Source organism: Mustelus asterias, chromosome 11 (assembly GCF_964213995.1).
Source record: "Mustelus asterias chromosome 11, sMusAst1.hap1.1, whole genome shotgun sequence".
Taxonomy (NCBI): Eukaryota; Metazoa; Chordata; class Chondrichthyes; order Carcharhiniformes; family Triakidae; genus Mustelus; species Mustelus asterias.
The window spans coordinates 14,380,882-14,397,082 of NC_135811.1; the positions used below are offsets into that span (position 1 = coordinate 14,380,882).

Sequence of the window (16,201 nt, forward strand, 5' to 3'; positions counted from 1 at the left end):
ACATCAGTGGTAGGGAAATTATTGGAGACGATTCTTCGAGACAGGATTTATTCCCACTTGGAAATAAGTGGACGTATTAGTGAGAGGCAACATGGTTTTGTGAAGGGGAGGTCGTATCTCACTAACTTGGTCGAGTTTTTCGAGGAAGTAATGAAGACGATTGATGAGGTAGGGCAGTGGATGTTGTCTGCATGGACTTCAGTAAGGCCTTTGACAAGGTCCCTCATGGCAGACTGGCGCAGAAGGTGAAGTCGCATGGGATCAGAGGTGAGCTGGCAATGTGGATACAAAACTGGCTCGGTCAAAGATGTAAGAAGTCTCACAACACCAGGTTAAAGTCCAACAGGTTTATTTGTGGCAAACGCCACATGCTTTCGGAACTGGCTGTTCCTTCGTCAGGTGGGTGGGAGTTCTGATCACAAACAGGGCGTACAAAGACACAAACTCAATTTACATGAATAATGATTGGAATGTGAGTCTTTACAGCTAATCAAGTCTTAAAGGTACAGACAATGTGAGTGGAGAGAACATTAAGCACAGGTTAAAGAGATGTGTATTGTTTCCAGACAGGAAAGTTAGTGAGATTTTGCAAGTCCAGGCAAGTTGGGGGGTTACAGATAGTGTGACATGAACCCAAGATCCCGGTTGAGGCCGTCCTAATGTGTGCGGAACTTGGCTATCACTCTCTGCTCAGCGACTCTGCGCTGTCGTGTTTCGTGAAGGCCGCCTTGGAGAACGCTTACCTGAAGATCAGAGGCCGAATGCCCGTGACCGCTGAAGTGTTCCCCGACAGGAAGAGAACAGTCTTGCCTGGTGATTGTCGAGCGGTGTTCATTCATCGGTCAAAGAAGACAGAGGGAAGCAGTGGAAGGGTGCGTTTCTGAATGGAGGGCTGTGGCAGGTCTAATAGAGATAGGAAATATACAGTAAAGGGCAGAATCCTTAAGAGTATTGATCGGCAAAGGGATCTGGATGTACAGGTACACAGGTCACGAAAGTGGCAATGCAGGTGGAGAAGGTAGTCAAGAAGGCATACGGCATGCTTGCCTTCATCGGCCGGGGCATTGAGTTTGAACATTGGCAAGTCATGTTGCAGCTTTATAGAACCTTAGTTAGGCTGCACTTGGAATATAGTGTTCAATTCTGGTCGCCACACTACCAGAAGGATGTGGAGGTTTTGGAGAGGGTACAGCAAAGATTTACCAGGATGTTGCCTGGTATGGAGGGCATCAGCTATGAGGAGAGGTTGGAGAAACTTGGTTTGTACTCACTGGAATGACGGAGGTTGAGGGGTGACCTGATAGAAGTCTACAAGATTATGAGAGGCATGGACAAAGTGGATAGTCAGAAGCCTTTTCCCAGGGTGGAAGAGTCAATTACCTGTGTGGAGTTTGCACATTCTCCTCGTGTCTGCGTGGGTTTCCTCCGGGTGCTCCGGTTTCCTCCCACAGTCCAAAGATGTGCGGGTTAGGTTGATTGGCCATGCGAAAAGTGCCCCTTAGTGTCCTGGGATGTGTAGATTAGAGGGATTAGTGGGTAAAATATGTAGGGATATGGGGGTAGGGCCTGGGTGGGATTGTGGTCGGTGCAGACTCGATGGGCCAAGTGGCCTCTTTCTGTACTGTAGGGTTTCTATGATTTCTATGACTAGGGGTCATAGGTTTAAAGTGCGAGGGGCAAGGTTTAAAGGAGGTGTACGAGGCAGATTATTTTACACAGAGGGTTGTAGGTACCTGGAATTAGCTGCCGGGGGAGGTAGTGGGAGCAGATACAATAGTGACTTTTAAGGGGCGTCTTGACAAATACATGAATAGAATGGGAATAAAGGGATATGGCCCTTGGAAGGGTTGGGGATTTTAGTTCAGTTGGGCAGCATGGTCGGTGCAGGCTTGGAGGGCCGAAGGGCCTGTTCCTGTGCTGTAATTTTCTTTGTTCTTTGTTCTTTGGAAATGAGAGAAAAGGGAAGACGTTATCAAGAGTATGACAGTGTTTCTCAATAGGTAGGCATTGAGAAGCACGATAGCTTTTGACCTAAGGAAAATCACTAATATGTTTTGTGCTCCTTTCTCACAGTGTGTAATCCTCTAATAGTGTGTGTTTTTCACCCCGACTGGTTTTTATTAATAAAACTTGATTCTCCAAAAGGATTTATTCACTCGTTCTAACCATTCATTACATTCAGGCTGGGAAACTTTATCAGTTTTGTAGCTCATTGTTGGAATTACAGACTTTAAAATCAATAGTGCTATGTGTGAATGCCAGATTGATGAAATGCATGAGGTTTTTATATGGTAAAGTCTAATTTGCTGAAATGGCAGATTGCCTTTCAGGCAAAAAAAATGATCAGAACAACATCTCAAAGGAACTCCATGGAGGTTAAATGAAAATCGAGTAGAGAATGCAAATGGAATGTGGAAGGCAGGCGATTGCTTATGAGTGGAATTCAGGGGAAAGAAACAACTTTTATTTTGGGCGGCGGGGTGCATGTACTAAAGTCCTGGAAAAAAAACAAACTTTGCAGTAAAAACAACATGATTTTGTCCTCCAACTTCCCTACCACTGAGTCTTGTCAGCGATCGGTACAAAATGAGCAACCATGTATATGGTTCCTGGACAGGGAGAATGTAGGGACAGGAGGAGACCATTCAGCCCCTTGAGGCTGTTGCAAGAACATAAGAGGTAGAAGGAGGCATTAGTCATTTGACCCATTGAGGCTACTCCATCATTCAGTAGGAGCACGGCTTATCTTCAGGGGCCCAACCTTTGATTTCCTTCCCACCCCATCACCCCTGGTCACTTCGCGTCGCCTTGGTCCTTCTACTGATGTAATCGATGACATTTCTTTTTGTCAAATCTGCTGGTAGATGTCAGACAATGCTCATTGCTAGCATCGTCACCTTTGAGGCAGGAGGTTCTAGGTTCAAGCCTCAGAGGGGAGGGGGAGGGGGAAGGGGCGGGGGAGGGGGAAGGGGCGGGAGGGGGAGGGGGAGAGGAAGGGGAGGGGGAAGGGGAGGGGGTGTGGGAGGGGAGGGGGAGGGGGTGTGGGAGGGGAGGGGGAGGGGAGGGGGAGGGGGAGGGGGAGGGGGTGGGGGTGGGGTAGGGAGATAGGTTATTCTGGTTCAGCCTGTTGCGAGGCCAGAAATTCCCGCCTGAATTCAATGGACCATTGGCTGGTCTGTCAAATTTTCCTGCGACAATTCCCGTGGCAGGCAAGACCGGAAAATCCGGCCTGACACTTGTAGTGCGGTACTGAGGGAGCGCTGGAGGAGGTGGCATCTATCAGTGGACATATTAAACCAAGACATTGTTTTTTTTAAATTCATTTGTGGTGTGGAGATGGTTATTTTTATTCATTCGCTTGTTTTTCAGCTCCCTGATGTGCTCCAACACAACCCCACCTCTCCCCTCCCCCACTTGGCCACCGAACTCTGGCTGTTCAGTTACTCCCATTAACCCATTCTGCTATCTCACCTTATGTTGCTATTAACACCCTTCACCCGTATTGGCACCATTAACACTCCCCATTGTGTTATATCCAGAACAAATGTGACTACATCTCCTTTGCTCTGACCTAGCCCTGATCTTCTATTCCGCCCCATTTCCATCGCCCCTTTTGCAACTGTATAATTCTTCACATTTCTACCTAGCTTCAGTTCTGTCGATGGATCATTTAGATCTGAAACGTTACCTCTCCGTTTCTCGCCGTAGATGCTGCCAGGCCTGCAGATTTTATCCAGTATTTTCTGTTTTTATTTCAGATTTCCAGCATCCGCAGCATTTTGTTTTATTATCTGTACTTTTAGCTTCAGTTCCTCTCATAATAAAGGATAACATTCCATTAAAAGCACATTACTGCGGATGCTGGAATCTGAAACCAAAAGAGAAAATGCTGGAAAATCTCAGCAGGCCTGGCAGCATCTGTAAGGAGAGAAAAGAGCTGACGTTTCGAGTCCAGGTGATCCTTTGTCAAAGCCCAACTTTAACAAAGTGTCGTCTGGACTCAAAACATCAGCTCTTTTCACTCCGTACAGATGCAGCCAGGCCTGCTGAGATTTTCCAGCATTTTCTCTTTTGGTTTAACATTCCATTAACCTGTGCCTGCATACTAATTATTTGTGACTCATGAACAACAGCACCTAGATCCCTCTGCACATTGGCATTCTGTAGTCCTTCTCCAGTTAAGGAATGTTCTGCCTTTGCATTCTTCCTGCCAAAATGAACAACTTGATATTTTCTCAGGTTATACTCCATTTGTCAAATTTTGCCCACTCACTCAACCTACCTAGTGTGGTGGCACGATAGCACAGTGTTTAGCTCTGCTGCCTGACAGCGCCTGGGTTCAATTCTGGCCTCAGGTCACTGTCTGTTCTCCCCGTGTCTGCGTGGTTTGCCTCCGGGCACTCTGGTTTCCTTCCACAATCCGAAGACGTGCAGGTTAAGTTGGTTGGCCATGCTAAATTGCCCCTTTGTGTCTCAAGATATGTAGGTTAGATGGATTGGACATGGGGTTACGGGGATAGGGTGGGAGGGAGGGTCAGGGTGGGATGTTCTTTTGAAGAATCAGTGCAGACCCGATGGGCCTCATTCTGCACTTTTGTGATTCTATGATCTCGTGATTCTATTTGTCTCCATCTGCAAATTCCATTTATCTTCTTCATGGCATACTTTCCTACCTATCTTTGTGTCATCCATAAATTTAGCTGCCACGCCTTTGCTACCTTCTAAATATTTCTTTATTCTTTCATGAGTTGTGGGCATTGCAGGCTGGGCCAGCATTTGATGCCTATTCCTAATTGCCCCTTGAATTGAATGGCTTGCTAGGCCATTTCGGAGGGGCAATTAAAAGTCAATCTCATTGCTGTGGGTCTGCAATCACATGTAGTCCAGACTGGGTAAGAACGGCAGATTTCCTTCTCTAAAGAACATTGGTGAACCAGATGGGTTTTTACGACAATTGACAGTAATCTCATCATTATTAGATTTTCAATTCCAGCTGTCTTTATTGAATTCAAATTTCACCATTAGCCAACTACAAGAATTGGCTCGTGAGATACTAGATGCAATGGTGTTATTTTTTCAAAATTCGTTGGATTTTGGAACGGTTCCATCAGACTAGAAACTGATGTACATTGATGTAAATTGCTGATGCCCCAGCACAGGCCCCTGGCAGGACTTGACTTGTCCCAACCAGGCAAGGACACATTTTGCATACTCTCTGTTTTCTGCCAACCAGCCAATCTTCAATTCAGGCCACAAAGCAGCTTACGAGAGCTACTAAAAGGGATTATGAAAGGAGACTTGCAAGGGACATCAAGATCAATAAGAAGAAATGTTATAGTTACTGAAGTGAGAAGGAGGGTGGTCAGGAGCAATGTCAGCCCACTAAAAACTGAAAACAAGGACATTGATTTGATTTGATTTATTATTGTCACATGTATTAACATGCAGTGAAAAGTATTGTTTGTTGCGTGCTAAACAGACAAAGCATACCATTCATAGAGAAGGAAACGAGAGAGTGCAGAATGTAGTGTTACAGTCATAGCTAGGGTGTCGAGAAAGATCAACTTAATGCAAGGTAAGTCCATTCAAAAGTCTGACAGCAGCAGGGAAGAATCTGTTCATTGATAATGACTATGGGAAAATAGCAGATATGTTAAATAATTTCTTTGCCTCAGTATTTACAGCAGAAAAGGGGGAGAGCTTGCCGGATGTCCCAAGGAAATTAATAGTGGATCAGGGACAAGGAATTAAATATAATTCACATCAATGAAACATCAATAATGAGGAAATTAATTAAACTAAAAAGTGACAAATTCCCAGAACCTGATAGTTTCCATCTGAGGGTGTTAAAGGAAGTAGGATAGCACATTGTTGAACCCTAACTACAATCGTTCAGAGTTCCCTAGATTCAGGATTGTCCCCCTGGATTGGAAAATTGTTCACGTCACTCTGCTTTTTAAGAAGGGTAGAAGAGGATATCCAGGGAATTACAGACCAGTGAGCCGAACATCTGCCTCGCAGCGCCAGGGACCCGGGTTCGATTCCTGGCTTCGGTCACTGTCTGTGTGGAGTCTGCACATTCTCCCTATGTCTGCGTGGGTTTCCTCCGGGTGCTTCAGTTTCCTCCCACAGTCCAAAGATGTGTGGGTTAGATGGATTGGCCATGCTAAATTGCCCCTTAGTGTCAAGGGGACTAGGTAGGGTAAATGCATGGGGTTATGGGGATGGGGCCTGGGTGGGATTGTGGTTGGGGTAGACTCGATGGGCCGAATGGCTTCCTTCTGCACTGTAGGGATTCTATGATTCTAAACTTATTGGGTATTTGGTAAATGTTTTTTGTTGCTGGGGAAACCTCTCTCAAACTAGCAAGAGCCAGCTGGCTTTCACTCTTAATCAGACTCTTTTGCTTAAATAGAGAGTTGTAAGTGTGATAAAGTGCATTGCCCGAAGTATGATGGATAATTCTAAATATATCATATGGAACATGCAAGTGTATATATTAAGAAACCGTAATAGATTTAGCTGATAAAACCTTAATGTTACATGTTGCCTCAATGTTTTAAACATGAATCCTCCAGGCATTGAATAATTCCTTAGGCCCAGTGTGCAGTTTGAGACTCGTGTCTAAGATATTATTCCTGAACCATTATATCAATTGGGTCAAATATTCAATTGTATTTCTGATGTTGCAAGCAAAGTACTGTACAGTTGCTGATGAGGGTTTATGGATCTGCTTTTGGCTTGCAAGATTAAAAAAGCCACATCTATAGTTTTGTAAGGTTTGGAAAACTAAGGTCATTACCTTACACAGAATTATCTAGCATTTGGAATGTCGAAAGAGGTCGATCAACCCAACTGATCTATATCAGTGTCACATGAGGCTCCACCCACCTTTCTTCAACTAAACCTTATCACTTTGCCCTCAACAAAGATGGCCAGAAGTGTCAGCTTCAGTCTGAAAACTGACGTGTATCTCTCCAGCTGCACAGCTGAGTTTTCTCTCCAGATTCTATGGCACTCAGTGCACAGCGAATCTGGGTTTCCAGCATCGCTCTGGCGGGGCGGGGCCTGATGGAGCCAGAGATAGGGGCACCATCTTTAAAGGGCACCCCAATCTGTGCAAAAACATAAACTCCCCCACCACCCCACCCATGGACCCCCTCTAGTAACATCAGGCCAACAATCCCCCCCGTTCCTCCCTCCAATACAAGCTTCAGCACACTCCACTCCTCTCGCCCTACAAGCATCGGGGCAGGCCCCCCTCCACACATAATGAGAACCCCCTGCAATGGGATTCACAGAGGGCCTGCCAGGTTTGCACTGCCAGGCTTGCACTGCCAAGGGGTAGTGCCAAGGTACTGTCTAGGCATGTCCCTCACCACCCAGGGGCTATAGCTAACTGTGCATCGACAGTGCAGTCATCACAACTGCTTTTCATTCTTGACAACCGGTAGTGATTCACGTCGACACGACATCACGCCTGTTGGGTGGGAAGATACGTTGAAGGCGGAAGTAGCGATGTCAAGCCCATTAATGATATTAGTATGTTTTTTTTTTATTCGTTCATGGGACATGGGTGTCTTTGGCTGGCCAGCATTTATTGCCCATCTCTAGTTGCCCTTGTTCAGAGGACAGTTGAGAGTCAACCCTATTGCTGTGGTTCTGGAATCACGCAAAGGCCAGACCAGGTAAGGACGGCAGATTTCCTTCCCTAAAGGACATTAGTGAACCAGATGGGTTTTTCTGACAATCGACAATGGTTTCATGGTCATCAGTAGATTCTTAATTCCAGATATTTTTATTGAATTCAAATTCCATCCATGGCGAGATTCGAACCCGGGTCCCTAGAACACTAGCTGAGTTTCTGGATTAATAGTCTATCAATAATGCCACTAGGCCATTGCCTCCCTTGGAGGCAAATATGCAAATCAGACTCCTGCCCTTTCTGGGTGTGAACCCAATCGTGTCATCAGAGGGGGTGTGGGGAAGATCAGAAGCTGAAATCCCTCCAGTGAAAATCCCAATGTTGACCACTTTCGAGATTTAGCGGCCAATATGGGAATTGCGCCTGTGGTTAGCATGACCGCGAAATCACAGCCAGAATGTGATGATCAGAGGGGCATTTTCAGGATGGCATCCTGAAACTAACAGTGTAACACAGGGTTCAGCAAAGGGCAATAATTATTTACAATATATATTAATGACTTGGACGAGGGAAGTGAATGTACTCTTGCCAAGTTTGTGGATAATAGATGGGAAGGCAAATGTGAAGATGGCACAAGAGGCTACTGAGGGATATAGATAGATTAGCTGAATGGACAAAAACTTGGCAGATGGGCGGCATGTGGCACAGTGGTTAGCACTGCTGCCTCACAGCGCCAGGGACCCGGGTTCAATTCTGGCCTTAGGTGACTGTCTGTGTGGAGTTTGCACGTTCTTCCTGTGTCTGCGTGGGTTTCCTCCAGGTGCTCCTGTTTCCTCCCACAGTCCAAAGATGTGCAGGTTACATGGATTGGCCATATCCATGGGGTAGATACATGAGGTTAAAGGGATTGACCGTGCTAAATTGCCACTTAGTGTCTCAAAGTCTGTCGTTTAAGGGGATAGCAGGGTAAATATATGGGGTAATGGGGATAGGGCCTGAGTAAGATGCTCTGCTGGCGAGTTGGTGCAGATTTGATGGGCCGAATGGCCTTCTTCCGCGCTGTAGGGATTCGAGGATTCTCGATGGAATATAATATAGGAAAATGTGAAATTATGCACTTTGGTAAGAAGAATAAAGGAGCTGAATATTATTTAAATGGAGAAAGACTGCAGAAAGCCCTAGCACAGTGGGATTTGGGGGTCCTGATACATAAATCACAAAAAGCTAGCATGCGAGTTCAGCAGGTAATAAGGAAGACTAATGGAGTGTTGCCCTTTATTTCAAAGGGAATGGAGTTTAAAAATAGGGAAATCTTGCTAAAACTATACTAGGTATGAGTTAGGTCACACTTGGAATACTGTGAACAGTTTTGGTCCCTTTATCTAAGGGAAGATATACTGGCATTGGAGGCAGTCCAGAGAAGGTTCACCCATTTGAGACATGGATAAGGAGGAATTTCTTCCCTCAGAGGTTAGTGGATCTGTGAAATTCTTTACCGGAGAGAACTCTGAAGGGGCGTTAAGTGTGTGCAAGGCTGAGATAGATTTTTAATTGGTAAGGGGATCAAAGGTTAAGGTGGGAAAGTGGAGTTAAGGATTATCAGATCAGATCAATCATGATCTCATTGAATGGTGGAGCAGACTCGATGGGCCAAATAGCCTACTTCTGCTCCTAACTCTTATTGTCTTATGCCTTTCTATTCCTTCCTCTCTCACACCCAGCTCCCTCTTAAGTGCATGAACAATATTCGCCTTGACTTTTCCATGTGGTTGCATGTTCAACATTCTGTCCACCCTGAGTGAAAAAGTTTCTCCTGATTTAATTATTACACTTATTAGTGACTATCTTATATTTTTAAATTCACTTGTGTCGATGTCGGCACCACTGGCAAGGCCAGCAACTATTGCCCATCCCTAAGTGTCCTTGAGAAGGTGGTGGCGAGCTCCCTTCTTGAACCGCTGCAGTCCTTGTGATGTAGGTACACCCACGGTTCTAATAGGAAGTTCCAGGATTTTGACCCAAAGATAGTGATGGAATGGTAATATATTTCCAAGTCAGGATGGTCAGTGGCTTGGTGGGGAACCTTCAGATGATAGTGTTTCCATGTGTCTGCTGCTCTTGTCCTTCTAAATGGTGGAGATCATGGGTTTGGAAAGTGTTGCCTTCGGAGTCTTAGTGAGGTCCTGCAGTTCATCTTGTAGATGGTACACACTGTTGGGGGGGGGAGTGAATGTTTGTGGATGGGGTGTCCATCAAATGGGCTGTTTGTCTTGGATGCTGTCAAACTTCTTGAGTGTTGTTGGAGCTGTATGCATCCAGGCAAGTGAAGAGTATTCTATCACACTCCTGACTTGTGCCTTCTAGATGGTGGACAGGCTTTGTGGAGTCAGGTAGTGAGTTACTCTCTGCAGCATTCCCAGTCTCTGACTTGCTCTGGTAGCCACAGTATTTATTTGGCTAGTCCAGTTCAGTTTCTGGTCATTGGTAACCCCCAGGCTGTTGGTAGTGGTGGATTCAACAATGTGGTAAGACAATGGAATGTCAAGGTGTTCATGGTTATATTCTCTCTGGTCACTTCCTGGCACTTGTGTGGCGCAAATGTTACTTGACACTTATCAGTCCATGCCCGGATATAGTCCAGGTCTTCCTGCAGGCTGCGCACACACACAACAGGCAGCACCTTACAGGTTGCAAATCCCAAGCAACTGTGCACCTTCCAAAAACTGTGTTCATTTTTCTGAGGCATAGTTTGATTCTTTTCTTTTCCACAAAACACTTAATTTAGTGAGAAACTGATTATCGTACATGAACAAGTACATTTTTCAATATAGTTTTAAGTCACCCAGAGTGTGGTGAATGTGTGGAATTCACAACCACCAAATGTAGTCGAGGACAAAACATTGTCTGATTTCATCAAGAAATTAGATATAGCTCTTGGGGCTAAAGGGATCAAGGGATATCAAGGGATTGGGCGGCACGGTAGCACAGTGGTTAGCACTGCTGCTTCACAGCTCCAGGGACCTGGGTTCGATTCCCGGCTTGGGTCACTGTCTGTGTGGAGTTTGCACATTCTCCTCGTGTCTGTGTGGGTTTCCTCCGGGTGCTCCGGTTTCCTCCCACAGTCCAAAGATGTGCGGGTTAGGTTGATTGGCCATGCTAAAAATTGTCCTTCATGTCCTGAGATGCGTAGGTTAGAGGGATTAGTGGGTAAATATGTTGGGATATGGGGGTAGGGCCTGGGTGGGATTGTGGTCAGTGCAGACTCGCTGAGCCAAATGGCCTCTTTCTGCAGGGTTTGTATGATTTCTATGATATGGGAGGAAGAAGGGATCAAGACACTGAATTTGCTGATCAGCCACAATCATCGAATGGAGGAACAGTCCGGTCGGGTCAAACAGCCTACTCCTGCTTCTCGTTTCTATGTAAGTCATTTTCAATTTTTTAAAGAAATCTGGTTACTCCCATTGGGGGATCTGGGCACACTTTATTAAGATTATTTTTGGTGAAAAATTTATGTTCAGCTGGAAATATAAAACTGTGGCTGGTTAGTAATTCCTTTTGGTGAAAACAATTACGTTCCATTATGCTTTCTGACTGGGCTTTCTCGTTGCAAATTTTCCAGTTGTGATTTTGCAAATCAATCTTCTCAGCACTGTGAATGGTAATCTAACCAGCAGAGCTGCTGAATGAACAGTGGAACACAATTCTAAATTACATAGAATAAGACGATTAGCAGATTCTTGATTGATGCTGAAATGATAGGAAATATTAATGCTTTACAGAGTGTTTCCTTCATGTGTTAATCTCCAAATAATACATGTATATTACTCGTCATTTCATTTTACTGCATTAACACTGACCACTGACCTGCAATAATGAGGTCAAAGTTGCACGTAATGAAGAGTTAGAAGGCATGCAGGCTGGAATATTCCCAGTCTGTACCATTTAAGTGGGTAAACAATCATCTATTCTTCAGTGTTTGAGTACGGAACGGGCGGCACGGTGGTTAGCACTGCTCCCTAACAGTACCAGGGACCCAGGTTCAATTCTGGCCTCGGGCCACTGTCTGTGTGGAGTCTGCACGTTCTCCCCGTGTCTGCGTGGGTTTCCTCCGGGTGCTCCGGTTTCACCCCACAGTCCAAAGATATGCGGGTTAGGTTGATTGGCCATGCTAAATCGACCCTACTGTCAGGGGATTAGCAGGGTAAATGCGTGGGGTTACGGGAATAGGGCCTGGGTGGGATTGTGGTCAGTGCAGACTCAATGGGCCGAATGGCCTCCTTCTGCACTGTAGGGATTCTATGAACTGCTTCTGTAGCTCTGTTGTTAGTACAACTATTTCCGTGTGTGGGGAAAGTTAATTATTTCTGTAATAACTCCACAGAGGCGAAAGTCCTGTCACCAAGTTACTTTATTGACACCATACATCTGTACACAGCCAGCTCTCCAGTTGCTCCCTGCTGAATGCAGGCTGGGAGTCTGACATACCTGCTTTAAATAGGGAGCATGAGGCTCCCTGATTTAACCATCGATTAGGACTCATCAGGTATGACTTTTCACACCAACCAAATAAACGAACTCAAATTAACTTAGGGAGGACTCATCAGGTATCTCTTTTAGGTAAGGGAGGACTCATCAGGTAGTTCATACACTAGCAAGCAAACCTCACTAGCCTGGCTGAAGTCATCACAATTTCAATTATAGAAACAAATTTTACCTGACAAAATATTATTTCCAAGCAATTCAATGTGAGCTTTGCTGGATTTGATGTTTGCAGCATAAGATATGGGGTGGGTGCAGGAAGGTGGGATTAGAAAGGGCACCTGGGCATCCTCGGGCTGGCATGGACAAGATGGGCCAAATGGCCTCCTGCTGTGCTGTAACTTTTCTATGGTTCTAAGTAATCATTAGTAACAACTGCATCTCCGGTTGAAGCAAATTCAACGCACTCAGCAAACACAGATGCCGTTGACGGGACAACAGACCAAACAATGTTATGATTTATAACATCATCAATTGTGATGTGAGTCCCAGTTTTTGGGTGTTTTTATTTAAGCTACTGTAATGAATTTCCAATGATGGCATCTTTATTTATGAAGGGTTTTCTCTATCCCTTGATCTTGAGAAAGTACTTGTCATATGGATAATGTTGTGCTTTGAATTAATGGGATGCATGAGCTATACTTAAGCAAATCTTAAGGAGATCTTGTGGCGCAGTGGGTCACGGCCTTGCCTCTGAGCCAGAAGCTCCGGGTTCGAGTCTCACCCCAGGATTTGATGGCCGAGGAAGGTGCGTGCATAACGCGGCCAAACAGGTTGAGTGTCAACCTGCAAAATCCTTCTAATGCGCAGCAATGGCAGGTGGCAAGAATGGGAGACACTCCTGGTCAGCCACGCTTGATGCAAAGTGGTGCCCCTCAAGCTATAAGCCTTTGCTGACAGACTAAGACTCGTTCTGGGAAGAAAAACTTCCCGATGAAAACAGATGAAAGACTGCCTTGTGTGTGGTGTGGGAAGAGAAACAATAACATGAACTATACTTGATTAATTTTGTACCTCCTTTCCCCCCAGAAAATTTCAAATTTCAGTTTTACGTCAGTTGTACATTGATTTTCTTAGTGGATTCAGCACATTTGTTGTTCGAACTTTATCACCTCCAATTCCCTGTAGTGGCTGAATCTTTCTCACAAATCCACTACATTGCTTTGATTTAGCCCATAGGATCTCCTTTGTGTGATGCTTTTTGAATAGGATGACACCCTCATAAGCCTACGGACAAGGCCGCATTGATTCCCTAGGTGTGGTTGTGGTTGGCCTTCCTCATGATTCACCTGTGCTGATGGTGTTCTCAAAATGGTGCTGTGGGGGGAATTCCAAAATATTAGGACAGTGATAATAAGTTTGGATGTGATGCGCCTTGGAAGGGGATTTGCAGGTGACAGGAAGTGATGACATTCCCATGACACTGCTGCTTTTGGCCTCATTCATAGTCAAGGTGACAGGAAGGAGGCGCTGTCATAGCAACCTGAAAGAGTTACTGTAGTGCGACTCATGGATTGTACATGCAGTGCACTGATGATGGAGGTTGAGTTAGGTGAGATGGGAGACAATCATCAAACTGTTCTGTCCTGGATAGTGCTGAGTGTCTTGAGTGTTATTGTGACTAGACTTCACTTAATCCGGACAAATGCGAGGTGATGCATTTTGGAGGATCAAATTTAAGTGTCAATTATAGTGTAAATGGCAGAATCCTTCGGAATATTAACTTACAGAGGGATCTGGGCATGCAGGTCCCCTAAAAGAGGCAACACAGGTGGCCAAGGTGATTAAGAAGGCATATGGCATGCTTTCCTTCATCGGCTGGGGCATTGGAGTACAAGTGTTGACGAATCATATTGCAGTATATAAAAGCTTGTTTAGGCCGCGTTTGGAGTATTGCATGCAGTTCTGGTCACCACACTACCAGAAGGACATGGAAGCTTTGGTGGGAGTGCAAAGAAGGTTCACCAGGATGTTGCCTGGTCTCGGGGGTGTTGGCTATGAGGAGAGGTTGAATAAACTAGGATTGTTTTCACTGGAAAGACGGAGGCTGAGGGAAGACCTCAAAGAGGTCTAGAAAATTATGAGAGGCATTGACAGGGTGGATAGTCAGAGGCTTTTTCTCAGGGTGGAAGTGTCAATTACAAGGGGGTCACAGGTTCAATGTAGAGGGGGAAAGTTTAAGGGAGATGTGCGAGGGAAACTTTTCAGGCAGGAGAGTGGTGGGTGCCTGAAATGCGCTGCCAGAGGAGGTGGTGGAAGCAGGCACATTAGCAACATTTAAGAGGCATCTGGATGAGTACATGAATAGGGAGGGAATAGAGGGATATGGACTGAGCAAGGACAGAAGGTTTTTTTTTAGTTTAGTTCGGGCATCATGATCGGCGCAGGCTTGAAGGGCCGAAGGGTTTGTTCCTGCGCTGCACCTTTTTTTGTTCTTTGTCCAACACTGACTCTGCTGACTGAGTGCTGAAGGACACCACCGTTCTCTCTCTAAATCTATATTGCAACCTCTCTCCTTTAAAACAATGTCCTTAAAAGTCTATCTCTTTGTTCACGCCTTTGATCGCCACATCTAACATGTTTCCATGCCCTGCTTGGTGTGCAGTTATTGTCAGCTCTTTCAGAGAGGCATGTAGGATTTCTACTTGTGTCCTCCAGCATTCACTTCTAAAAGCTGACCGTCTGTGCAGCATTCTGTTTTATAGAGCTTCTCTCCCTATGTCTCGATCACTGTCTCCATTCCTGGGTTTCGGTAAAGTGGCAGTCTGCACGGATGCGGGCGCGGATCATGTTAATGGCCTCACACCCGACTTTACCACGTTTTCGCGCCTGAAAACGGGTGTGAGGCAATGGTAAAATAGGGCCCTATGACTCTGTGACTCTGCTTATGATTTCAAACTGTTTTCTCCTTCAACTTGTCTCAATACACTGGACTTTTTAAAAATTCACATATTATAATTCACTTGTTTTTTAAACATCAATTTCTTTCGATGGAGAAATGGTCAAACATGTGAAATGTGTTGGTGCTCAAAACCGAGATGAGGAGAAACTACTTAGAGGGTTGTGAACCTGTGGAACTCACTGCTCCAGAGTACAGTGGAGGGAGAATTAATTAACAGATTCAAGAAAGAGATAGATCCATAGCAATGCAGTTGACTCCCAAATGCCCTCTGAAATAAGACCATAAGATATAGGAGCAGAATTAGGCCATTCGGCCCATCGAGTCTGCTCCACCATTCAATCATGGCTGATATGATTCTCATCCCCATTCTCCTGCCTTCCTGCTCTAACCCTTAATTCCCTTATTGATCAAGAACCTATCTATCTCTGTCTTAAAGATACTCAATGAGTTGGCCTCCGCAGCCCTCTGTAGCAATGGGTTCTACAGATTCACCACCCTCTGGCTGAAGAAATTCCTCCTCATCTCAGTTTTAAAGGAGCATCCCTTCACTCTGAGGGTGTGCCCTCGAGTTCTAGTCTCTCCCACCAGTGGAAACATCCTCCCCACGTCTATCAAGGCCTCTCAGTATTCTGCAAGTTTCAATTAGATTCCCCCCTCATCCTTCTAAATGGAGGGCAGTTAGGGATGGGCAATAAATGCTGGCCCAGCCAGCGATGCCCACATTCCCTGAGCGAATTGAATTGAAATTGAAAATATTTGCCAGGAATCTCCAGTCCCGCCTGTGGTGGGACCTGTTGCGGGCTGGTATGGAAAATGTGGAGAGCCAGCCAAAAGTCCATTGACTTTCAGCGGCACTGGAAAATCTTGACTGTGGGCGGGGCTGGAAAATCACAGCCATTGGTTCAGCCTCAACTGGAAGGTTGTTTTCATTTCTGGGCGCCACACAGTAGGAATGATGTGAAGGCATTGGCGAGAGTGCAGTAAAGATTTCTGAGAATGGGGTTCAGGGAGTTCAGGTGCAAGGATCAATTGAAGAAGTTGGGTTGCTCCCTTTAGAGAAGAGAAGTTTGGGAGGAGATTTGAAGTGTTTAATATCATGAGGGTTTCAAGAC

The 16,201-nt window shown here is 45.4% G+C and overlaps 1 protein-coding gene across 1 annotated transcript in view; it reads left to right on the forward strand.

The window, feature by feature from the left end:
* Nucleotides 1–761: 761 nt before the first annotated feature.
* The window catches only part of LOC144500847 (VPS10 domain-containing receptor SorCS1-like), an 868,860-nt gene continuing 853,420 nt past the window's right edge, over nt 762–16,201 (forward strand). Inside the window, exon 1 of the mRNA XM_078224322.1 lies at nt 762–860. Within this exon, the coding sequence (XP_078080448.1) occupies nt 762–860 (99 nt within the window). The remainder of the gene's footprint in view (nt 861–16,201) is intronic.